The sequence below is a fragment of the Rosa rugosa genome, chromosome 2 (assembly GCF_958449725.1).
Source record: "Rosa rugosa chromosome 2, drRosRugo1.1, whole genome shotgun sequence".
Classification (NCBI taxonomy): domain Eukaryota; kingdom Viridiplantae; phylum Streptophyta; class Magnoliopsida; order Rosales; family Rosaceae; genus Rosa; species Rosa rugosa.
The window spans coordinates 20,964,764-20,990,669 of NC_084821.1; the positions used below are offsets into that span (position 1 = coordinate 20,964,764).

The 25,906-nt window shown below is 38.7% G+C and overlaps 3 protein-coding genes and 1 long non-coding RNA gene across 6 annotated transcripts; all 4 read right to left on the bottom strand.

Moving 5' to 3' along the window:
- Positions 1-1,212: 1,212 nt before the first annotated feature.
- LOC133734555 (uncharacterized) lies at positions 1,213-4,779 on the bottom strand. Of its 3 annotated transcripts, none has more exons than XM_062162183.1 (5): positions 4,639-4,779; positions 3,622-3,657; positions 1,891-1,950; positions 1,615-1,677; positions 1,213-1,406 (listed from the first exon to the last, which is right to left on the bottom strand). In XM_062162183.1, the coding sequence occupies exons 1-5, from the start codon at positions 4,735-4,737 to the stop codon at positions 1,326-1,328; spliced, it is 339 nt and encodes a 112-aa protein (XP_062018167.1). In that variant the 5' UTR covers positions 4,738-4,779; the 3' UTR covers positions 1,213-1,325. The 3 variants fall into 3 exon arrangements, 1 of the variants encoding a protein (XP_062018167.1); XR_009858401.1 differs by lacking the exons at positions 1,213-1,406; positions 1,615-1,677; positions 1,891-1,950 and adding exons at positions 2,563-2,678; positions 2,797-2,861; positions 2,949-3,068; XR_009858402.1 differs by lacking the exon at positions 4,639-4,779 and having other exon boundaries at positions 1,891-2,024; positions 3,114-3,936.
- Positions 4,780-6,616: 1,837 nt separating this feature from the next.
- LOC133733560 (uncharacterized) lies at positions 6,617-9,826 on the bottom strand. The gene is made up of 3 exons (XR_009857783.1): positions 9,679-9,826; positions 9,518-9,592; positions 6,617-7,581 (listed from the first exon to the last, which is right to left on the bottom strand). It is a non-coding gene; the product is annotated as an uncharacterized LOC133733560 (long non-coding RNA).
- A 4,044-nt stretch (positions 9,827-13,870) lies between these two features.
- Positions 13,871-14,695, bottom strand: LOC133730531 (uncharacterized). Its single transcript, XM_062158105.1, has one exon. The coding sequence runs from the start codon at positions 14,693-14,695 to the stop codon at positions 13,871-13,873; it is 825 nt and encodes a 274-aa protein (XP_062014089.1).
- Positions 14,696-19,807: 5,112 nt separating this feature from the next.
- Positions 19,808-21,223, bottom strand: LOC133730532 (UPF0481 protein At3g47200-like). Its single transcript, XM_062158106.1, has one exon. It carries the CDS (start codon positions 21,221-21,223, stop codon positions 19,808-19,810), a length of 1,416 nt encoding a protein of 471 aa, XP_062014090.1.
- Positions 21,224-25,906: the final 4,683 nt, after the last annotated feature.

The window sequence follows — 25,906 nt, forward strand, 5'->3', positions numbered from 1 at the left end:
AAAAGGTGAGAGGAGTCCTCCAACCTATGCATACATAACAGACAATGCTCCTCACCCATATACCCTTTAGTACGTAGACGATCTCTTGTAGGCAAAAGATTATTAGCAGCTCGCCACACACATATTTGAACTTTCCTCGGGACTCTAGCACCCCAGATTTGCTGCCATAGAGATTGGTATGGGTCTCCCCTTGAAGAAGACGCTAAAGTGTTACCTAGGACAGCTTGCCGTGCAATCCAGTACACCGACTTCACTGTGAATTTTCCAAGGTTTCAAATTTCGGTTTCGGTTTCAATTTCGGTACTTCAAATTTAAGGAAATTTCGGAGAAAGTTTCGATTTCGGTGGAAATTTCGGTTAAAAATAAAGAAATCAAATTAATTGCATTTATAAAATGATATTTTTGAATGAAACTTTTACATAGACTAAACTAACCTATAATAAACCTATTTACAATGTAACATCTCTAAAATTATACATTTATAACATAATTATGATATTTTATATGGACGAGTAATTAACTAGTACTGTAGTAGATTGCTAAACTAGTGTTTTTATCTATGTGTATTGATAATGTGTTGTATATTGATAATGTAAATATGATTTACTTTTTTTAATAATTAGAAAATTACAAGGGGGTAGGGTGGGGCGGGGCACGTAAAACCAAAACCCCGTAAATGAAAATGAACAAATACAACAAAAGGAATATAAAAGCTACTACGATGTGGTTCACTACTAGAAAAACATGATTTAAGGACATTGAAAATGAGTCCTCTATTACATTTAAGGACACGCAAAAAACGTGTCCTCTATCCAGGAGTCATTATAAGTCACATACAAGGACACTGGAAAAGTGTCCTCTTTTCCCTACGAGGACACTTAAACTGTGTCCTTAAAGACCAAAGTAATGTGTCCTCGTATCCAATAGAGGACACATAAAATGTGTTCTCACATCAATAAAAATGTGTCCTCTTTTCCCTACTACGACACATAAACCATGTCCTCAAAGGTGCAAAATAAGTGTCCTTGTATCTATTAGAGGACAATAAAACGTGTTCTCATATTGATAGAAATGTGTCCTCTTTTCCCTACAAGGACACATTTCTTGTGTCCTCAAAACAAAATCAAAGTGTCATCCTTTGCTTGTAAGAACTCATAATATGTGTCCTTAAAAGTTGAACACTATCCAAAAAAAAAAAAAATCCAAAGCATCTGAAAACCACCAAAAGGATTGTATTACTCACTCAAATATGTTAATATACATACAAAAAAAAGTCTGAAGTGACTACAAAATGAACCAGAAAAAATAACTTAATGAATACTATACTAATCTTCTGATTGGATATCAACCATGAATAACTGCAGCACTGCATTAACTCCAATGATATCTCCTTGCCAAATAATATCCTAAACAAACAACCCAGAAAACATACATTTAGATAACTGCTAGAATGTATTATATACCTAGCAGTCATATAATATTATCAAAGAACACAAGAATCCTCAAGTTATTCCTTACTAAGAATTGGGAACAAAGAAGTAAATAGTAATTACTGCAAGGGCTTGTTTCATAAATTTCAGACTTAAGAGATGGATTTATATTCTAAACATGTACCTTTCGATATAGAGAAACAAGCTGTAGCAAAGCCACCATGGGTTTCAACTGCTCTTTGCTCTCCTATAAGCAGAACAAGTGTTTAATAATATAATTAGAGCACAAGTAGATATCCAGCAAGCTAGGCCTGCTATCTTGATAGAGAACTTCAATTTCTATCCAACTTTTAGCTCCACAAAGATAGAGAAAATGTAGGTTGAGCTTTTCACCCATTCTTATATTCTTGGCTAACACTCAAGTATGAAAATGTAATCGAAATTGGAAAAAGAAACATACTAAAACACTTTGTAAGAGCTGTTTAGCTATATCATTATCCTCAAAGAGATTTTGTACGGGCTGCAATACAGAGAAACAAAGTTAAGCTAGCAGTAAATAATAGAACTGAGTGGATTTAGTCTCAGAAGACAGATCTAATGTAATGGCAAAGAATCCTTGGGCAAAATCAAACACGCAGCTAAATATACATTGTACATGTATAGTTAGCTCTCATATGAAATAGCATACATGAAGAAAGAAAAATAATAAGCACTCTCTTGCATAAAAAGTAAAACCTCAGTATAAAAGCCACAGACATGAATAATTTTATAAAGTTAGCATCTATGTTGCTCGCAATTACTTTGCTAGCAATATCTTCCCTGTTCCCGGGGGTCCATAGAGAAGAAAACCCTGGAACACTTCAATAAAATAAGGAAGAAGACTCTTAGCATGATAACATTACTAGGGTGCATAAAAAATTTACTGAACATGTCACTAATAATATGAAGTCAGTAATACTATATAAAACATGCCTTGGGTGGTTTGATGCCCACTCTAAGGAAGAGCTCAGGGTTCATCTGACCAACACTTTGAAGTGACAAAGAGAAACTAAAGCTGCAATGCAAAATTTGATTTATCTCAACTTAGAAATTAACAGGGGTCCAATTATTGTTCCTGCAAGATAACAAAGCCGAACCTTAGAGATAGTAAGGGCTGGATTCCATTGCTCTTTGAGGATATCAAGACAAATGCTTCCATTGCTGTTGGTATATGGGTGGAAGACGGAAGACCTTAGTCCTAAATGCAACCTGAAAAATTGAAACACCATCATCTTTCCGACCCAAAAAAAAAAAAAAAAATAAATAAATAAATAAAGCATACCCTCATAAACACAAGAACACAAGAATCCTCAAGTCAGATAATCACCTTAGAGAGAGTGGTTGCTTATGCGAGACCATAGTCTGTACCCTAGAAGAGGCATCAAGATATTGCTGCTCTTCATACTTCCACACACTCAATTATCTGTCCTCATTATCTATAGATGCCAATAGTTAACAAAACATAAAATCCATACTCACTTGTTTTCAACCTCTTTGACCTGGCATGATCACATTTATATTTTCTCTCATTAACCTTCTCAGCAGCAGCTTGCTCTAAGAACCATTTTATTCCTCTTTTCGGATTCTTAGCTGCCAGCTCTGCATTCACACATATAATTCAATTAAAATTCTACACCATCATACCCACTGACAATCATTTATTGATAACCCTAATCACAGCCACACCATCTTTACATACCTAAACTGAATAAAATGAAAAGGTTCTTCAGATTAGGTTTGTTATCATAGGGTAGAAAGTTCTAAAAGCTACCAATAAACGTTACTATAAAAGCTACCAGTATCACTCTGTTTTATTTAACTTTCAAAAAGTACTGACAAAGTCTTTGAAAGGACATATTACTTCTAAACGTTTCACTTAATGATTTCTATTGTTGTATAACATACAATTGACATTTCCAAAAAATGCACTGAGCAAAAGAAAGTTGAATTAGGGCTTAAAAGAAAACTTTGTTCTAACTGTAGTTAGTACATTCAAATGAATCCCCAAATCATAAAGAAATTGTATATCGCGTAGCTAAGAAGAAAGAAAACTGAGATTCAACGGTCATGTTGATCACTATAAACTAATAATGTCCAGATTCAATATTAATGTCCCAAAGGAAAATCTGGAGGATGGGAAAGAAAAACTTACTGGAACCCAAACGAAGAAGGCGAGCTCAAATGCATTCTACAAGGTCCAAAACAGTAATGTTAGTAATGTATTCAAGTTTGGTTCAACTGTAGGGCTCAACATTTATCAGTAAGAATTTTGGGAGTGATTTAGTCAAACACTCCTTAAGGACAAACTTTAAAAGACAAATACTTTAGCTGCATCTATTCGAAGTAGGCTGAACATGGTGCTGCAGATGCAAATTCATTAGCTTAAAGCAATGAGTAGCACATGACTAAAAGTGATCATGATCTTCAAAGTTCAATCACATGCGAAGAACAAGACTAGGAACCTACCAATCACAACCACCCTTATCTTTAAAACAGCGATCATTTACGGATGGGATGTGCACAAGTTGTAGCATTCTCAAACAAAATAGGAACAGAAAAGAGATAAACAAAGGAAAAACCTATTAAGCTTTTTGACAAGCTATTAGCATGCATGCTCATTATCCTATCCGAAGTAGGACGCAAACTGTAGGACTGAACCTTTGATCTAAGCATGCTTTATATATTTCAAGTTTCATGTTATTACTTTGTATTCGCCTTATGGCTTTTTGCTCATTTGGCTTTATGCCATCTGTTTTTGGTTGAGGGGTTTTGGTTCATGTCCCCGCCTCTTTGTTTGTTCTTGATCATGGTATTCAAATTCCAATCCTATGTGAATGATTTTAACCCAAAAAAAAAAAAAAAAATCATGTGGAAGACATAAAACCAGCAACTTGCCAATCACAACCAGACTCCTCTTCATCACTGTGTAAATGTCTAATTAGATGTTTCACAAGTTAAAATATTTTCCAAAATTAGTGCAGTTAAAAAAAGAGAGAGAAAAAATCTAATCCAATCTCTTAGCGAGCTATTTAGAGTACAATACATAGTATTCAGAGAAAAGCCAACACTTCCGAACTCTGAACTTAAAAAAACAATAACATCCAATTGCAAAGTAGTCAATAATGGCGACAAACAGAGAAAAAAACATTAAAAGTTCTCAGTTTCTTACCACATCGCCTTGAGAAATTCCAAGTTGGGCAAGAGCAGAAGCAAATCTGGTGCATCGTTCAAGTGTCTGTCTCCAAGTGTAGATGATGTCTCCATACATAATAGAGGGTCTGTCCCTGTAGACTATGGCTGAGCGCTCCAGGAAGCTTATCGGAGAAACCAACTTTAAGCTAAAAGACCCGAGTTGGAATCATGGGTCCAATCCAGATCTCACAAAAGTTACAATCTTGATGATTTTCAACACTCACCTTGATCGTATGGATGGGTTGAATGACGCAGGGAGCGAGCATACCAGAGACTCCGCCATTGATGAAGGGCTTAACGGAAAGATCTGGCAGAGGTTCCTAATCGCGTCCGCGACGCACAACTCGTCGTTCACTTCAATGGCATCGTGGAGGGGGTCGGAGGCTTCTAGGGACAGCGGCTAGGTTGGAGGTTTATGGAGAGACAACAGGAAGAGCATATAGGAGAAAGCCACCGTCAGATTATGATATGCATAGAGCATATAGATATGGCAAAAAGAAAAGGGTATAGACAGATCTGGAAGAAGAGAGAGTTACCCATCTGTGGTAAGATCTGTTTCTCTCAGAGCTGAAGAATCAGAGCTTCAATGTGTTCGATGAGAACAGAGAGAGTGAGGGGTCAACTGAAAAATAGAGGCCAAAGTGCGAATATGTGTTGGAAAAAAAAGGTGGGAAGTTCAACTTTTGACAAAAAAAAATTAGGCGGGCGAGCAAACTATTGCTCCTGTTTTTTTAACTCGTCCTCATAAGCTTATTAGGACTCAGTGAAAAAAAAGTGTCCTTATATGGTGTCCTTATATGTGGTTTTTCTAGTAGTGGTTCAATCTAGCTGGTTGAACTGCTTTCATTTAGTATTATACAATACTGCTCCCAAGTACATGAATTTTGGAAATGATTTTCGTACTTCATCACATGGTTATTGTATGTGTACGTGTTGCTCCATTTCCACATGCAATCCATATATCGGATATTATGGAATTACCTAATATGATGTTACAGTGTATGAAGCATACAATATTTGAGACGAAGCAAAAAAGAAATCATGTTATGGTTGGAGCATTCAACTTTGTAACAGATAAAAACAAAAAGATTTTTTGTTGTATTCAACTTGATTGCAAAAAAAAAAAAAAAAAAAAAAAAAATCAAAATCAAAATTTCATATTTTCTCTATAAAAGTATGAAGTAAAAATTCATTGTAGGTGACATAAAATTTAACAGAAATTTTAGAGAAATTTCGGACAAAATTTCGGTATGAATTTTTAAATATATATTGTGTGTGTAGATATTTCGGAAATTAAGAATTTCGTGGAAATGTACGGAAAATTTCGGGAAACTTCTGACGGAAATGATATAGCATATGAATTTCGTTTCGATACTTTAAAATTACGGAAATTTTGACAATTTCAGAGAAATTTAAAACCTTAGAATTTTCCCCTCGTCTTCGGCCTCCATGATAACTTGTCAGAGAGACAACGCTTACTTAAAGGGATAGCAAGCACTTTTTCAGCAATGTCAGCATTAAAGAAAGACCGCACCATAGTCTCCTTCCAAGTACGGTTTTCAGAGTCAATGAGATCCGAAACAGTTACCAAACTCGAAGGACAATTAGGTATCCACTGGTCCGACCACAAGTTGATATTAGTACCATCCCCCACTCTCTTCCAGCCTTCAGAGTCGCTCTCCCATTGAGGATGCTGGGCCAGGAGAATGACGGGGAGTCACTGTTGAGATATAAAAAAATCGGTAGTTACATGGTTGCCGTAGAAAAGAAAAAAAGAAATACAGTGCACATGGATAAGCTTGTTTTATCTTTGACCAAGTTCAAACAGCAAGAAAGGGGGGCTATTCAAGTATTTGTCAAAGTCTTTTGGCTTTGAATAACGTCAAGGATAAGTTCTGCTAGTTTTGAACCTTTGACTATTCAAGTATTGATTAATATCTCAACAAATTCAAAGATAACAAGTGATAAGGATAGACTTGTTATTCAAATTTAAATGCAAAATACAAAGTGGTTATCACTATCCGGTTACACCTATTCATTGACCACGATATATAGGCAGCAACACCGAAGAGAAACACACGGAGAGGGAGGAGAAAAATATTCAGAAAACAAGAGGCCAAGACTCTGCCAAAACAGAGAGCGAAATCAAAGCAGCTCGAAGGGAGAAGTTAAGGTATACACTGGATCATGCTGCTCTTGCTTGCTTCGGCAGGGAATTAACAGGTTTTCTTCAAGGCAAAAGGGGGCTGTTCATGAACAACCAACACCCTTTTGAGACAACCATGGTCGTTCAAAAACGGCCGAACAATCTTCTCTTGAATTAAGACTAACGTGGTCGTTCATGAACGGCCGACGTCTTAATGCAACACGACTGCTGGGGTTTTAAATATTGGAACATAGGGTCGTTCATGAACGGCCGAGTTTCGATATTACAACCTATGCAATACATCCACTGCCTTCAAACTAGCTTCCTGCCTTGTTTTTCTCCTTCCACCACAAGACGCCATATCCACCTCCTTTAAATTCGGCAATACCGATCGCATAAGACCCCTACTTCTGTTTTTCATTCACCACCACTTCCAAAAAGAAATACATAGCCTAAACTACCACAACCAAAATGTGAAACAAAATAGCACAAGGCCTCACCCTTGATATTGACAATTAAGACAAAACTGGGAGTAGTCATTTCGACTCGGTGGTGTGATCAAATGAAGTCAAACTTCCATTGTTCCTATACATGGTTAGAGGCAAAGCTATGGATGGCAAGTTTAATTATATGGTTTCTATGGGACTGACGTGGTGGCAATTACAAACTCAAAATGCAGCGAGTTTAATGGAAGCGGTGGATAAAGGCAAAACATAAAGCAAACAGCCTCACCTTTAATTTCTGGAACTTGAATTATGGAGGAATGTCCAAAACCTGCAGACAATGACAAAGGGCTTTAAATATAGGCTCTTCAAAACATACTGCAAGTCTGAGTCCTCAAAATTATAATTGAATATAGGGAAAAATGCACCAACAGTGTCCGGACACCTCAGACTGTTAAAATGATACCTGAACTTACAAAGTTATCAATATGATATCTGGACTCATTTTTTCGTATCAATATCGTACCTACGACCAAATTCCGTCACGGAACCGTTAAATTTTGCACGTGCCACGCACGTGAGTCACTTAATGACGACAAAAAGACCGATTTACCCTCAAAAGTTTTTTTTTTTTCTTTCTTTCTTTATTTCTTTCTTTTTTTCTTTTTTTCTTTATTTCTTTCTTCTTCTCTCTCTCCTCTCACTCTCCTTCTCTTCTCGCCAACACCACCGCAACCAACACCAGACCACGGCCTCGTCGGACCTCTCCAAGGTCTTTCTCTTCTTCTCCACTCTCCTCTCTCTCAGTTTAGACATGTCTTCTTCACAAATCCGAACTCTTTTCCCAAATTACACACTGATTTTGACTTCATCTCCTGCTTCAACGGGCTATTTGTCAATCAATGATGTTCGGGTCGACCCGAATTTCTCTTTGGACAATGGGTCGATGATGATATACACCATCGATCGGTTCTTTAACTTGTCTTTCTTGGAGGCTGATGAAGCTTCGGCGCCGGCTCCGATTGCTAGAGTTTCGGGTCAGCCACACCGGTCTTTTGGGTCAGTTGCAGATCTGCTTAGGTCTGAAGGTTGTTAGATCATGGACGCGTTTCTTAATGCCCAAATGTTTGGGTTCAACCAAAATACGGCGCTGATGGTTTTCATTGCCGTCAAAGACTACTCAAGGAACAACTCCGATTACTCAGTGATTTTCAGGTAGCACATGGTCCAGAAGCTGCTGCCGACTTTTGAAGAAGGTTTATTATCAATTTGATCAAGATAGGTGATGTCCCTGTGCTCAATGATGTTCCAGTGGCCGATCAGTTTCTGTACTAGAGCTTCTTTCTGGTTGTTGATGGCCTCAATCGCTTGCTGAGATCACAGCAGCAAATGGTGAGGCAAGAACAAGACCCAGTTGATCAAGAAGATGGTGGTGCTGATTTCATTGATGGGTCTGAGTAAATTAAGTTTCTATTATCTCTATCTTGCTCTCTTAGTTCAATTTTGAGCTTTTTGTTCTGGATTTTGGCACAATTTTGTTGTTTGTTTTTCTTATCTTCTTATGAATGCAAGATTTTGTTTTGGTTTGTGTTTGGCGAGTGAATGAATGCAAGATTTTTTTTTGGTTGAACTGATTGAGAAAGGAAATGGGCTCGATGGGCGCGGCGATGGTGTTGGTTGAACTCATCAACTGGTGTGGTTTGGTGTTGGTTGCGGTGGTGTTGGCGAGGAGAGAAGGAGAGTGAGAGGAGAGAGAGAAGAAGAAAGAAAGAAATAAAGAAAGAAAAAAAAAAAACTTTTAAGGGTAAATCGGTCTTTTTGTCGTAATTTAACGGTTCCATGACAGAATTTGGTCGTAGGTACGATATTGATACGAAAAAATGAGTCCAGGTATCACATTGATAATTTTGTAAGTCCAGATATCATTTTGACAATACTCACAGTGTCCGGACACTGTTGGTGTATTTTTCCCTTGAATATATGGAAGCTTTTAAGCATATATATTTGATTATGAAGTTATGGTGTGCTTTAGATGCAAAAGACAAAAGACTCTAGAATCTTTTGTAATTAAGTCATGGTCCAAAGAATGAAATCTTGCTGTAGCTTTATTCTAAACAACGAAATGGTGGGAGCCAATTTCCAGGGCCATTGAAAAGGGATGAATTATGCAATTAAATCGGTGGCAAACATAATACTTGATTCCAAGTTTGAAGCGGTGGTTTTAAAAGAATATTTGATGGATCGTGGCATTCGCAGAAGAGTCGTACCAGTCGAAAAGTTGCAGCAGCTTTTAGTTCTTGCTCACCAACTAATCGATCGAGTGCCGTAATGAGGAATTGAACCTGCAGCGGCAAAGAAACAAATTTGGGAATTTTAGTTGACGTTTCGATGGATCGAAATCCATTGAGAAGAAAGATAGAGGCCTTACCCAGTTCGTAACTACAGCATCACAGGCATGCAACCCGCTATTTATGCAGAGCCAAGCTTCAAGTTTCCCTCTCCAAGACGAATTGTAAGAATTGGCTTCCATCTCCAACACGATCTCTGCTAGCTCGAGGCAATGACGAATGATCCCACTTTTTCTGATGTTAGGATTATCAGTTTAGTCTCATGGATGGAGTGGGCCTTACAATTGGGCCTAACGCATAATAAAGCTAAAGGTCTGGAAAGGAAAGCGGGTGTCCAAATCATTTGGGCCTGACCCAGCATGGAGCTAAAGGCCCAGAAATACAGATCACCTTTTAAGTCCGTTTATCTCAATATTCGCGGCCCGACCAAATTTTGGTTCGTCGTCAACACAAAAGCCCATTCACTTGGTCCAGTACGAGATTTGGATATTTATAAAAGAAATACATTCGACGGATTCAAAAGTAAATATATGTACATCCGTCAACACAAAAAATTCTCCCAACACCAGAAATACATATTTTCAAGAACTACAACGGTTTGATCCCTCCTTGAGGGTATGTAGGCAATCTAGCGACCCACTAGATGCAACCGCAAGTCCAAATAAAAATCCCTGACTCCCTGGTTCATCCAATCCGAATCCCTGACCGCATCAATCAAATTCTGCCAAACACCAGGAAATGTCACAACCTTTCCAAATAAATCCACAACACATCGAATCTCTGGTTCACTTACACCAAACACGATTCACATTCCAAAAAGCAATACCCTCCAATGGGTCATTCACCCATTGGAATTCTTGAACTACGAATGGCTTGATCCCTTTCCAAGGGTACGTAGGCAACCCGTTCAGATATCCGGGTGCAGCCACAAAAACAAACAAACACACACATCCCTACAATTGATTTCTTCATAATAGGAATCAAAGGGTGTTTCCCTGTAATGAGGATTGTAATTAAAGGACACATTCTGTCTTGAATGGGTCGAACCTGAACTAATTAAAACTCTATTCTTTTAATGAATACGAGTGAAATTATGTTGGGTGATATTTTCGCTCACTGTGTGCAATTTTTACTCAACAGTCACCCAATTCGGCTTCCCAGAAAGTTCCATTAGGGAAATATCGAGCTTTGTATACTTGAGCAATAAGGGAATGAGGATTGGTCACAATTCGCCAAGGGAAAAAAATACAAACAGTACCCAAATTATGGCCGACTCCGAATTTCTGTACCCAAGTTTCCAAAACTATCACTTTGGTACCTGAAGTTCAGACCCTAACCCAACATTAGTACCTAAAACACTGTTGGCCGTTACGGCGTTAGCCAAGTAGCAAAATTTGAGGGGTATTCTAGTCCCTTCACTCAATCTCTTCTTCCTCTCGCTTTCTTCGACTTCTTCTTCCTCCCAACTCTCCTTGTTTCTCTCATCTCTTCTTCTTCCTCAAGCTCAGATTAAAAATTAAAAATTAAAAAACATTGATGTCTCACGTCTGGGATCAATCCCAAATCTTCATCTTCTTGAATTGGGTATGAATCCACCATAAATATCACATAGCGGTGAACCTTCTTCCCCTGCAGTTCCATAAAAGTGTTGTTGCTGTGCTCAGCCGCAGCCATGGCACAGGAAGCATTCGGCTGCAAACAAAACCCAACTCTGACATATAAACACAGCACCATCTAAACTCTTTTCACCAAACACCAATCAAACAACAATCTGGGTCATGCAAATATACCCAGAAAACAATAGATCATAAAGTTTTAAGCTTTAATGTTAGCTCAAAGAACAAAAAAGAAAAAGCTTTAAGCTTTATTCTACAGTAACCAGATAAATACTGAAAAACTCAGCTGGGTACTTAGAGAAACATGGGTTTCGACACAAAATCTTGAACTCTTCACCAAACCAACAAAGATCAAACAACCAAAGAGAGAGAAAAGCAAATCAGATCACATCTGGGATCAATCCCAGATCTTCATCCTCTCAAATTACCAGCACAACATCTCCATTCCTTCCTCCTTTCTCTTCCACCTTCTCTTCTCCTCTCATACTCTTCTTCCAACCTCCAAATTCCACCTCTCCTTGAAAACCAAAAACAGATAGAGAGAGGAACCATGTCTTTCTCTGCTGCCACCACCCACCCCCTCCACTTCCACACCACCATCGTCGCCGCTGCCAGATCCAATGAATTAAAACACGAATGAACGTGGAGTCTAGCACCCGGCCGCTCTACCCGATGATGCTCGAGACCCCAAAGCTCTGTTGGTCCATCATCCGCAAATTTTGAAAGGCACTTCCATCTGGGGCACGAGGGATTGCACAATTGGAGCCCGTTTCTAAAGCTCTGCAACTTGTCTGTTGCTTCGCTCTTTTGGGTTGTGATCTCAGAGCTAGAGGAGGAGGAGGAGGAGACAGTTTGTTTTGAAGCTTTGACTTCAAATTATGGTGAAGTTTGAGCGGGGTTTATGGCGAGATTTGATTGGTATGGTGTGGGTGGCTGGATTGATCTGGTGATGAGCTTTTGGTTTAAACTGGGGGAAGTAGAAGATAGAGAGGGTATGGATTAACAGGAGACCAATTGCAGATTTCAGAAGAAGACGAAGAAAGCGAGAGGAAGAAGAGATTGAGTGAAGGGACGAGAATGCCCCTCAAATTTTACTACTTGGCTAACGCCGTAACGGCCAACAGTACTTTTAGGTACTAATGTTGGGTCGGGGTCCGAACTTCAGGTACCAAAGTGATAGTTTTGGAAACTTGGGTACAGAAATTCGGAGTCGGCCATAATTTGGGTACTGTTTGCATTTTTTTCCCATTCGCCAACCCTGTTTTGCTAACATTGCAAGATTGTAAGCATAGATATTTTTGAAACCTAATCCACCTTTTTTTTTGGTAAGACACAATCTCTCCCAACTCCTCCAACGTATCTTATTCTTTTCATCAGTGTCTCCCCAAAAAAAGGAAGCACACAGTTGATGGATGTCGTCACAAAGACTCTTTGGCAACAAATAACAATTCATAGCATATAAAGGCATGGATTGGGTCACAGCTTTGATCAAGAGCTCCTTACCGGCACAACTGAGAAGCTTCGATTTCCAGCCTACTAGTTTCTTGGTAATCTTTTCTTTAATATACGTAAACTTTGTTGTTTTGGACTTGCCAACATGAAGTGGCAATCCCAAGTACTTATCATGATCTTCCTTGCGCTACACCTCCAACACATCTGCTAGTCTGCACTGTATATCCACCGGGACATTACGACTAAAAACAACACTACTTTTTTGGTAGTTTATCTTTTGCCCAGAAGCCTGCTCATAAGTATTCAATATGCTCCGAATTCTGAGACATTCAGTATCATTTGCTGCCCCAAAAAGAAAACTGTCGTCAGCAAAAAAAAGATGATGTAAAATGGGTGCCTGAGGACTCATTCGTAGTCCTTGTATGTTTCCATTATTTATAGCCTGTGTAATCAATGATGAAAGGCCTTCCGCACACAAGATGAAGAGGTAGGGTGATGATGGGTCACCCTGCCTGATGCCCCTAGTCGGAGTAATAGCAGAAGTAGCCTCACCATTGATCAAGACGACATATCTGATAGAAGCCACACAACCCATAATCATCTCTACCCACTGTAGTGCAAAACCTAGTCTCAACAACATAGCTTTGAGAAAATTCCATTCCAATCGATCATAAGCCTTACTAATGTCAAGTTTCAATGAGAAAAAGCCCTCTTCTTGATGTCGAAGCTTATGCATGAAATGTGTCACTTCATTGGCAACCAGAGAATTATCAGAGACCAGCCTTCCCGGCACATATGCGCTTTGCAAAGGGGAAATGATGTCTGGAAGCCACTTTTTGAGTCTATTGGCAATCACTTTAGAGCAAATCCTATAAATCACATTACAGAGTGCAATGGAACCAAAATGAGTAGCATCAATTGGGTTTTGTACCTTTGGTATTAGACAGAGGTGCGTGAAGTTTGATTCATCCCATGCCTCACCCTTCTCCAAAAAATTGCGTATGGCCATGCAAACATCTATACTGACAATATGCCAATATTTTTGAAAAAAGAATGGGGACATGCCATCTGGTCCCGGACTCTTGGAAGGGTGCATCTGGAAAAGAGCATGCTTGATCTCCTCATCAGAGTAAGGTTGTAAGAGTGCGTCATTCATCTCGGCAGTGACTCTTGGTCTTGTAGCTAACATAATCTCCCACACCGTCTATTCTGCGGTGCCCTCTGTTGTGAAGATATTATTGTAATACTTCAACAAAATGTCTTTAACATGGTTCGGATCTACTTGCCAAACACCGTGCTCATTCATAAGACCTTTAATGAGATTGTGGCTTCTTCGGTTTGAAGCTTTACGGTGGAAGTAGGCTGAATTTCTATCTCCATCCTTTAGCCATAGCGTGCGAGCTCGCTGTCTCCAATACGTCTCTTGCTGTGCCAAAAGCTGGCTGTACTTAACATGGACCAATCTCTGCTCCACATACTGTTCAGGTGAGTAGGGTGCACTCATAATAGCATTTAGCTGCTCCTGCACAGTTCTCATCTCTACTTTCTGCTTCTCAAACTCTACCTTGTGCCATTGCATGAGTTGCTCCCCCGTAACCTTAATTTTTTCCCCCAACTGTTGTAGAGCATTCCCAGTAAGTTGTGTAGCCCAACCTTGCTGAATGATGCTTTGGCATTGTGCATTGCCATGCCACATCTCTTCGAACCTGAAACGCCTTGGGGGTTTACCCCTACTGCCGTACTCTTTCTGTACTTCAACCAAGAGCGAGGAGTGATCAGATTCAGATGGGGGCAGAGTGAGTACTCTGCTGTACGGGAAACATGTCCTCCATTGAAGGGTTTGGAAACCCCGATCCAACCTTTCTTTGGTATGCCTATTCGACCATGTAAACTGGCTTCCGACATAGCCCATATCAAACAAACCACTGTGTGTCATCATTTGCCTGAAACGCAGCATGGGTGCAGCAGCCCTTGGAACCCCACTAGACTTGTCTGAGTTGCTGAGAATCTCATTGAAATCTCCAGCCATAATCCAGGGCAAATCACACTGTTCTGCCGCTAGGGTTTCAATTAGGTCCCATGTTCGCCTCAGTTCCGTTCGGGCCGCTACCTCATATATTCCAGTGAAGCGCCAAAGGGCCTGCATTGCTGGAGCTTCACTGATCTCTACGTCTATATGGTTTGGTGAGTACGAACGTAGGCTAGCTTGCATATCAAACTTCCACAACAAGGCCACACCTTGAGAATAAATCCTCCTCCTGGGGAAAGCATAAATTTCCTTTGAAGCCAAGACGACTTGTGAGGGAGTCAATGACATTTGGTTGTGCTAGGGTTTCTGACAAGAAAATAAGGCTTGGTCTTCGAGCTCTAACCAAATCTACCAATGCATGCTGAGTTTCTCGATTTACAATATCTCTGCAATTCCAAACCAAAATGTTAAGAGACCTCATTGGATCTGATAGCGACTAAGGCAGGCACCGGACGGGCTGCTTTGACGGCGACGCACAGCAGTAGGCGACCGCGCTTAGGGTTTACGTTAATTAACTTTTATATATATTTTTTTTGAGAAAGAGACAATGCATTTTACTACGCAATTGAGTTAAATACATTAGATATAAGTATATCGAATAGCCAATGAGGTTCATCATCTACCCAACATTAAAATGTAGGATACAAGATACGTTTTTAGCTAAAGTATGTGCTACTTGATTACAATTCCTATGAATAAATGTACAGATAACCGAACAGATGAAGTAAAACAAAGACTTCATTTCTTCCACTAAAGTACCTACGATCTACAGATCGGTCAGTTCTCCTCCCTCTGAGTAAATCTTGAATAATCGCGAAAGCATCCATTTTTAGATTGATGGAAGATGATTGAAAACCTGCCTGTAGAGAAGCTTGAAGTCCCAAAACCGTAGCATAGAGTTTTGTAGATTTAGGATTGAAACAGCCATTAATCCCTTCGACAACCCCGTCAAAAGCTCAACCTTTTCATGCCGCGTAATGCTCCCAAATCATGTAAACTAGCATGCTGATCAACCGCACCATCCACGTTTAATTTGAAATAAGGGAATGAAGGTTTCACCCAATGATACTCAGACCATGCCAAAGCAATATGGTATATTTTCTTTTGCAAAGAAATTAAGCTAGTGTTCTACGTACTATCTCTCTAGGCTTCCACATACAGGTAAGTGAATTCTTCCAATGTGTGCTTGTGAAAAATATATTCTTGAATGCCAATAGCTTTATTTTTCATCATAAGCACATATATAGGGGGAGTAGTGTTGTTCTGCATGTTTACATTTGTTTTTTCTTATCGCTAGTGTGTTCTAGTTTGTTAGGACTAAATGTTCTTTTCAATCCTAAGGTCTTAGTAGCCGTGTGTTTATTTTTGCATTTTTCTATAAGATGTTCTTTTCTCTTTTTAGGTTTGTTTTTGTTTAGTCTTTATTAAAAAAAAAAAAAAAGGGAAAAACTGGAGTGTATGCTTTGATTCTATATCACACCATACCATGCCTCACGGGTATTTATGTTGAGAGTGTTGAGTTGCAGGATTAATGGATGAATGTTTGGATGCTCAATTTCCAAAGAAAGCTAGGTTGCTGAAGTTTAAAACAAAAAAATTGGTCTGGAACTTTGGCATCAACAACTCAATGCCTTGGAGAATTTCACAATGGTGTTACTGAATGAGTGAATCAGGTTAATCTGATCCATCTTGCGGTAAGTTGACAGGTAAGGTTAATAATATGAACATATCATGTGGTGTTTTCAATGGTGCTGAAAGAAGTTATCTTGCACTTGAGTTCATGTTAAATGAATGCCAACTTTCAATGCCCTTGGATTAAGTATGTATTGACAATCTCAAGCGATTCATTAGAATTTGTGATCTAAGTTAGTTCCCAGTTTTTAACTTGTGCTTGTAGCAGCTGTGTGTTTGCATGTAGTATAGATTTGATTATTGTTGTCCTCATTTAGCTTCGAGTTACTTGATTATCTGCATATTTATTGCAATTTCTGCATTTAGGATTCCAGGTTTATTTCAATCCTAGTTTAGGATGCGTGTTTTGTTGCAATCCTAACATGTGCATTGTAGTACATTATCACCTCAAGAGCAACTCATGAACTGAGATTTAGTTACATCACTTGGCCTTCTCCTGTAGTGATTTGTTCTTGGTTTTTGAGTGTTTAAAGGTCCATAATTAAACCCTATTCTTTTCCCTCCCTTCTTGTGTTTACGGCAACTGAAGCCTTGCTTTGTCTCTTGCACTTGCACACCTAAGATGTTGAGTGAGGTATGTAGACCGAGTTATCACTCTTGTAATGGCACCAATTGTTCTTTAAGGAGACATCCAGTCTACCACCAAATGTAGATGGGACACCTGCCTTGTAAAGCTAGAGTGTTGCAGGTCGAAACGGTGGTGGTCTAGGCAAGTCAGGCTATCTCCAAATGTAGATGGGACACCTGCCTTGTAAAGCTAGTGTGTTTCAGGTCGAAACGGGGATGGTTTGACTCATGATCTTTGTATTAAAAATAAATAAATAAATCAAAGGAAAGCGGGGGGGGGGGGGGGGGGGGGGGGGGGTCGCAACAAAAAAAAAAAAAAATTATATCAGTTGCTCAACGCTCAATGTGCCCTCATAGATCATGTCTCCATTTATATATATATTGTGCCTCTTTGGGATACTCTCTCTAAAGCCTCTGATGATCTGGGTTCACTTTTCAGCTTAGCACTTTTAGTACCCTAACTCAATTTGGTTTTGAAATAAATAGTGTTTCGTTACTGAGACCTGCTCTCTTTCAAATCTGCTGGTTGATGCTCTTGAGAAGTGTTCATGTTGATGTTATCTTGGAAAAGCTCTGCTTGATTGCTCTGTGTGTGGTAATGGTATGTCTCATGCATCATCTCTGCTTGGTTCTTCTTAATTGTGTCTGCTACAAAGTGCAGGTTACCTTGGTTCAAACATATACACTATTCTTCTTGATCTTTTGAAATTTGTCATAACATAGTGATATTCAAGAGTGTTTGAAGGTTCAATTCTATTGCAGGGTCATTTTGATATTTTATTCCTAACCCCCTGATTAATGTTTGTTTCCGCTGCTACCAATACATGGGTATTGAATTTAGGGGGGGTGAAATCTTATGCACAATATGCTTTGGTCCCTTTGTCCTTTCCAGGCAAAAAGGGGGAGAGACTGGAAGTTTAATGTTTCATATGCTTATGCTTACACTACTTCAACCATACATGTTCTTCACGGGTGTTATGTGTTTTGTGTGCAGATTACAACTTGGAAGTTCATATTTCTTGGGTCATGGTAATATAGGATCAACTATTGTGTATGATTAAATGTATATGTTGTTTTGCCTAGGAAATGCCAAAGGGGGAGATTGTTAGTGCAATGTTTATTTTGATTGGCATTTCCTAAGCGCAACAACCAAGAGTCATCGTTTCTTGTAATAGCTTTCTACTCTTGGATCCTTGAAAGAATGGAATGCTTCAAGCTTCATGTACCACTCTCATCAATCAGGTATGTCTTGCATACATGTGCATGCTTGTAAAGTGGTTAGGACTAAACTTGCCTTTGAATCCTATTATAGGATGCGATTCTCTTTTCAATCCTATTGTACTGATCTGCGATTTTTCATATGGTTTTATCAAAAGCATTCAAACTTTCTTAAATTGGTTTATGGGCTTTCTAAATGATGATTCTATTTTAATCCATGCTTTTTAAAAAGACGTCATGAAGCCCATGTACATCAGAAACCCTAGCTCGTCCTCTCCTATATATATGTTTCTCTTAGGGTTATTCAAGTGGTGGAATATATCAGAATATTTGGTCGTTGCCTTCTTGAGACTTGAGAGTTTTCTGCCTTTATCTTCAGAAAGCATTGAGCTAAAGTTTCATGTGAGAATCCTTCATAAGCTGTTCCTCGTTTAGCTTTTGAAGGATTATCAAATCCCAAGTTTTTTTTTTTTTTTTTTTTTTTTTTTTTCTGTCAAAAAATGTCTTCTGGTTTTATGCTTCATGTGTGTTGGTAGTTCATGCATGATTTGTGCCTTGAGGTGATTGACAACCGAGGTGAGAGTTATGTCATCTCAAGATTGACAAAGAAGAACAAGGTCGCTGATTTGGAAGTAGCAAAGACGAGGAGACACTGCTGCCCACTAGATTGGTTCTAGTAGATGAGTTGTGTAAGATCTTTATGTACTTTCATATTCATATAGTGGATTGTTCACCGGCATAGTGCCCGCAGTTGTTTATCTCTTTGGAGGGTTTTACTGCGTCAACAGATCTTGTGTTATGTGTGATGAGTTTACTTTGAATGGTTTGGCTAATTGAGTAAAGCATAATATCGTCAGAATTATTGAGATTGATCTGCAGTTTCGTTTAGGATTCAAGTTGTCTTGCTATCCTGTATTAAAATGCGAACTGGCCTGCACTCCTAAGACTGATTCCTAAGTTGACATATTGATAAGTTCCATTAGTTGGGAAATACATACATCCATTCTGTAATTATAACAATGCAAGTACATTACCTGTACTAATGCTAATTAAAAATAAAAAAGACCACCATACGACTCCAAGAAGTACTAGCTACCTCTTAGGATCATGACTGCTTTGGATTTTTTGTAATTGCATTTGTTCTAGTGACAGAATTAACTATCGTATTGCATTTGCCGTGCTGTTAATCAATTAATTATGTGGTTGTCTCATACATGATACATTGCTGCTTAATTACTCAGTTTCGGTGACAAACAATAACTCTTTTGACTTATAAAAAGAATGATACAAATCAATGAAATCATCTTTTGCAAAGACAATATCTTACTGTAATTAGAAGTTAGGAAACACAACTCCTTTTTTAATTTATCTAGAAGAATACCTTCTTAATTTAATTAAACTTGTAATGGAATACCTGTTGAAAATGCACTTGAATTTTATTAACTTCACTAACTCCACATTTCTATTTCAAGAGCCAGGGAACCAAAATAACAAATCTAATGACCAAAATACATTGCGAAATTAAGTTGATTGTTCCAGTAGTAGGCCAGCTTCTATAAAATTAACTAAAAACCAAAGGCGATATTCACGAGGAGAAAAACCACAAGTGGCTGAAATTCCACTCGGAAGAAGATGTCAAAAACCATGGTTTTGCTTCCTGAAGGATTGGAGGCTATTTGTGCTGTTCCATAGCTGGAGAACGAGAAGGATAAGAGCTGTGCAAAAAGCAAGCACCGCCCATGGATTAGAAAGCTTTTGAGTCTTGAATGAAGCCACATATGTATACCATTTCATTTCGTAACGTTTCTTCACTTTCTTGCAGAGAGGACCATAGTAGAACTTGGTGCGCGGGATGCCTTTGTAAAGGTTGTTGAAGAAATTGCAACCCTCTTCATCGCTCAGCCAGTTACCTATTACTTTTGCCTTACAAAGTAATTCCATATCTTCTTGGGAAGAGATGAGGTTATCCATAAACACAGCGTAAGATGTTATTTCATTTGAAATACCATGATAGCATTGCTCAAAAGCTATGAGGTTCCTGAATAATGATTCGGTTAGCATTCCGACGTTGAGCTGCGGAATCTTAAGAACTCCATTGCAGAATAGCCAGCCCTCTTCGAATTGCATGTCCATTATGTTTTCTGTTTTGTTGCCTCGGCATGTTATGCCCGCTTTTGACAGAGCAGTTGCAGTGTACATTCCATGTATATCTGGATCGAGGAAGGCTTGTTCAAATCTCTTTTCTGTCTGGTCTTTGAACATTATTGGGACAACTATTGAATCTCTCATAAGATCAAGTATGTGCAGAACGTTAGCATAGCCATGACCCCGCCAATTCTGTTTATGAGGATGGTATTGAAGAAGATGATCTCTATAGGATTGACAATGCTTCAGTGAGGGTAAATGCTTGAAGGCGTCAAGTATGAGGATAGAGAGGGAAGGGCCAGAACCTCCGGAATAGGCAAGGATAAGGCTATATAAAGTTTCGAGAACAAACCAGGGTAGCTGGTTTTCAAGCAGCAAAAGGTCATGGCATAAGAAATGGAACATGCAATCCATGTTGAACAACGGGTCATCACTTCCCCTAGGTTGCACATCAGTGCACTTTCGAAACAGTTGAATTAGAAAGCAGCCGTCGACTATCATCATTTCTTTGAAGTAATTGGATTCATAATCAAGTTTTTCTGCATAGAAATCGCGGGCACCTTTCTCAAACTGAATAGGCCCATCATTCTTTTGATCTGAAAGCTCAACAACTTTTGCAATCAACTCTTTCAAATTTATGTGCATGCATGAGAGGACTTCATTCAAATACCTCTCTTTCATTCGTTCCACGAGTTGGAAATATTTTTTATCCTTCCCATCTTTGCCTTCCTCCTTGTCATCTTTCCCTTCATCCTCGCTTCCCTTTTTTCGATGATGAAAAGGTCCAATCGAGAGAACACAAGGTGTATATGCATCTGGGTTATGTTTCTGGAGCACCTTAGGAACTCTGAAGATGCAATTCATGCCGCCATCAACATATATAACAGTATCATGATTTTCCGCCATGATTTAATTACCTCGGTCCCCTGAAAGGGATGAAGATAGTTCAATTAATGGACTATATAATCAAATTACGTAATAAAACGAAGTAAATAAATGAATCTTTCCATGCATGAGATGCATCTAGATGGCACACACCACTACATGACGCTCAAAGCAGCTCTAAAAAGATGAAATCAGAACTTATAGATCTAGATTATGGAAAAAAGTACTAACCTGTTGTTATGAGTAATTGGTCATGCATAAGCACTTACTTTAAGTCAATATATAGGCGAAAGGAAGTGAAGTTGCCGATCAAGTTGATGATAATTAGTTTGTTTTCGACAAATTGTCTTCGCTTAATACTTTATGAAGTCACGCTTTTAATATATCTTGAGTCATTTGTTTTCAACAAATTGTCTTTTTTTATTTGAATGCCAACCCTTACAGTCTTGTGCTCTTGTCTCTTCCAAACAAGGCAGCTCTCCATAAATATACTTTATTAAGTCACGCTTTTAATATATTTTGAGTAATTTGTTTTCAACAAATTGTAAGACATATTTGAATGCCAACCCTTACAGTCTTGTGCTCTTGTCTCTTCCAAACAAGGCAGCTCTCCATAAATATAATTTTCTGGCTTCCAATATATGAGCACATGTATAGGCTTTAAGCTAACAAGTAATTAGCTCAGTCTGGTACACATGCATGTATCCATTGTATAGATTTATATTCGACAAAATAAAGAATTTTTGGTTTTTTTTTTTGCTTACAACAAAATGATGAAGTCATATTCATCCAATTGTTGTTCTTGGGCATTCGCCTTTAATTTGCAGGCAAGAAAAAAAAAGTGGTTTCATTTTATTTTATTTGTTTATTAAGTAAAAAAAACTTAATATTTATTTCATAGATGATTTTTCTTTTAAGCGGATATGATATTTTATTTATCAAACTGCTATTATAGTTGGTTCAGAGAATGAGTAAAATATCGACTGTTTTTTTTTTCCCTTTCTTTTTGAGGAAAACGGATTTAGGTTTCATTTATATTAACGACGTCTCTCGTCAAGTTAGAAGGATTCGAAAATCCTTCATAATACATCTTAAAGTACAATTTAGACTGCATAAAGCAGAGCTACCAAAAAAGATGTATACGAGAGCAGCGACGCTCTCCCTTAACCCTAGCCCTTCTAGGCTGGGCTACCTATTTTCAGCCATCAATAGCCGATCTCTAAGCCAGCCATGGATCTGGTCATCACACAGTCCGGTAAACAAAGGATGGAGGGCGGTGAGAGTTCCAACTCAACACCAAGCTTTATCTGATCTGGGGAACTCAGCTTTCTCCGGCTAAGAATGGAACGAGATCGATCTACCCCAAACCAAGGCACTCCTCGTCAATCTGATCTCATTCATAAATTCCTTGTGGTTTGATATGTTCGGACTGGAGACCTATAGGAAAGATGGAGGCGCGCCACTACACGCATGTGACGATGCTGTCGTGGGGGGGGGGGGGGGGGGGGCTGCTGATGTCGGCGACGCTGGCTGGTGGTGGCGAAGTTTCGTGGGCTCGAGTACATAACTGGATTTGGGTATCCAAATCAGTGTGGCAGGCGTTATGCCGCTTTTGGGCTCCTATCCGAACTCTGCTCTCGATGGCGTTGACGGTGGAGACTGCGGACTTACAGTCGACTGTGTCAGTGTGGCTGTTTGAACGGCTGTCCGCGACTCTGGTGGCGGGGGAAGCATGTTGGTGGGTCCTTGGGCATCTTGGGCCGCTGGTTGCAACTGCAGCACTTCAATCAAGTTTTGGGCCGGTCTCTTGGGTCCAGAATGAGCTTTGGGTCTTTGGACCCATTTTTAATTAGTTTTGTTTTTAACTAGCCTATTACTATGCGAGATTAGTTCATAGTTATAGGTTCACTTTAAATAAGTGAGCGATAAGTTCAAATATAGTTGGTCTATCTGATGTACCACTGTGGCTCCTCCACGAATTCTTGTTTGGCCATTGTTATGTGTCAGCGGATGGGTATGTAATGGCTTTCTTGGCATGAGTTTTATATCAATGAAATTTCATTAGTTCAAAAAAAAAAAAAAGTTGAGCTACCAAAAAAACAAAAACTAAAAAATGCAGAAAGTAAAAAAACCCTACACCTATCTAAATCAGAGAAGCCGATTGACTTGACAAGCTGATAGGAGCATAATAATGTAACGTTATTATTGTTAACTCCGATATTTACCTCGTTACTTTAACTTATTTTATGGTTAATTTAGTTGTTTTTATGTTTTGTAGGTATTTTGAGAAAAGAAGAAGTAAAGAAGCAAAAGAGGGACTAAAAGGCAAAATCGGCAAATCTGCATGTGCAGATCAGTCAACTTCGACGGATTATTAAGACCAGCTCGAGACGAACCAGATGATGATCTTTATATTGATAGAAAGTCTTGGATGTCTAGTTTTCAAACCTTTTATGGCTTGTCAATATCATTTTTCTATAAGAAGTTATGGCTGATTTAGTACAAGAAGGTCAGGTTGTTCTTGAATCTGAGGTTGGACGGGAATTTATGTTTCGAGACCCGAATCACACCAGGAAGCCCGAGGCCGAGTTTGTGCTTCAAATTTCAACTTAATATAGACAAATGGCGCGACGTGAATGGTTGGAATGAGTCATCAAGTTCAAGAGACAATAGGAAAACTCCACCTAAGCACGCTAACCCTAATTCTTTTAGGTTTTGGATTTCCTACATAACAAGAAAGATGAAGGCAACCTCTAAGCATATAAAAGAAGATAAATAGGCAGCAACTTGCTCTCTCTCTTCCTCCCCTTCTTTAGTTTGTTTTGTTTCTTCTATGTTTAACTAGTTTTTATTAGTTAAGGGCCTGCTTGAAGCCCCTAGACATGAACTACAAGATGATTTTGACCTTTGATTTTATTTTCTTTTAATTCATGATGAGACTTTAGTTTACTACTTTTTCATTGATGAATGCTTGCTTGTATGCTTTGAGTGCATGCTTAGTATACATGTTAGGATTCTATTGCTTTGATTGTTTGATGCCTGTGTCAATAGTTGGACTCCTCAAACCTTCTAGAGAAGCAATTGTTAGTTTTCACTATCAAGTAAACTGAGTTCTATGTTTAGCAAGGCTCTAAGTTATTTGCGATGTCTTGTGATGTCTAAAACTCTTTTACAACTTAATGATCTCTGCATGTTAAATCTAATAAGCGTATCTTTAGGTTGCATTGCTTGGGAATAGTCTAGGTGTAGAGTACTTCTTTCCTAGCGTACGAAGTAAGAAAGAGTAATAGGTTGTGTTCAAGCGTACCGAGCCAACCTGAGCATCTTCATCTAGATTAATTGAATTAGGATGGAACAAATTGTCTTCTATGTGATTGTCGGGGGTGTGGATGCATCTTCTTTAGCTAGCTTTATTTTCATTTATTTCAAAACCCATCTTAAAACCAATTTTTGTTATTTTCAGCTTCTGTACTCTATCTTTTCGTATTTATTTAAAATAGTAAACTACATCCAAAAAATCCTAAATTATGTGTTATGTACTCCCTGTGTGTCTAGTACATCAGTGTAAATTTTCTTATTTTTCTGATTAGTTTATATTAGGTTTCCGACTGCTGTTCCCAGCAAGGAACAGTGTCACTTTTGTGACATTGTTTTGAGTAGTTATAACCTTAGTCCTCTGCATGAAAGACCCTTATTTACCCTTACTACAATTGACAATCTTAAGTGTGAATAAGGAAAATCAATAGCTTATAAATTTAGCTATCACAAGTGTTGATGTCTAAGACTCTCCTGGTGTACATCGCCGCTCATCAACCAGCATATAGCTACGACTAAGGGCAAAACAAGGTAAGAGCACTTATTCAAAGCAAAAAAAAAAAACAAACTAGGCTACCTTCCCAACCCCAACACCCCCCCCCCCCCCCCCCCAAAAAAAAAAAAAAAAAAAGGCCTAGACCAAGCCAAACCCAAAGGGTAGAGAAGGAGGCTAGGACCAACTTCAGGCCTAGCCCACCATTGCAGAATTGCAGTCCAAGGAAGCTGAGGCCCAAGGCCAATCCTGCACCCCACAACTCGACCCCAAAGATCCAACCAGTGAGCAACCAATCTTCAACATTCCGACGGCCTGCCTCTAGCCTCCTCCATCATTGAAAACTAGAGAAAAGCCCCCAAGACTCTGACTTGGAAATCAACAAGCACTACAACAAAAAACCTCATTTGCGAGGAACAAATTCCTCGCTAAAAACAGACATTTCGTCGCGGAAGTACTTCTGCGAGGAAATTCTTTTCGTCTTCAATTTGTCGGAGAACGCTCATCAAGAAAAGCTTCAGCGACGAAAAAACAATATCCTCGTCAAACCCTTTTCGTGATGAAATTTATTTGTCTCGCTGTTATTCTATAGCGACAATTTCTTTCCTCACTCAAACTCATACTTCTTTCTCGTTAAAAAAGTTCAACGATTAAAAAATAGTCGTTAAATATATTTTCCGACATACTAGATTTCGTCGCGAAATTAATTATTTCCTCGCCAATGATAACCAAAATTAAAAAATGTAAATAAATAAAATATTTAAACTACTTTTTCTGCGACGAATTTTCGTCGTTATAAGCTTTGGGTGAGGAAGATTTTTCTCGCTGTAAACTGTTTTTAGCGAGGATATTTTGTTTCATTGTACTATGTATTCTTTCAGCGAGAAAAAGTTTTC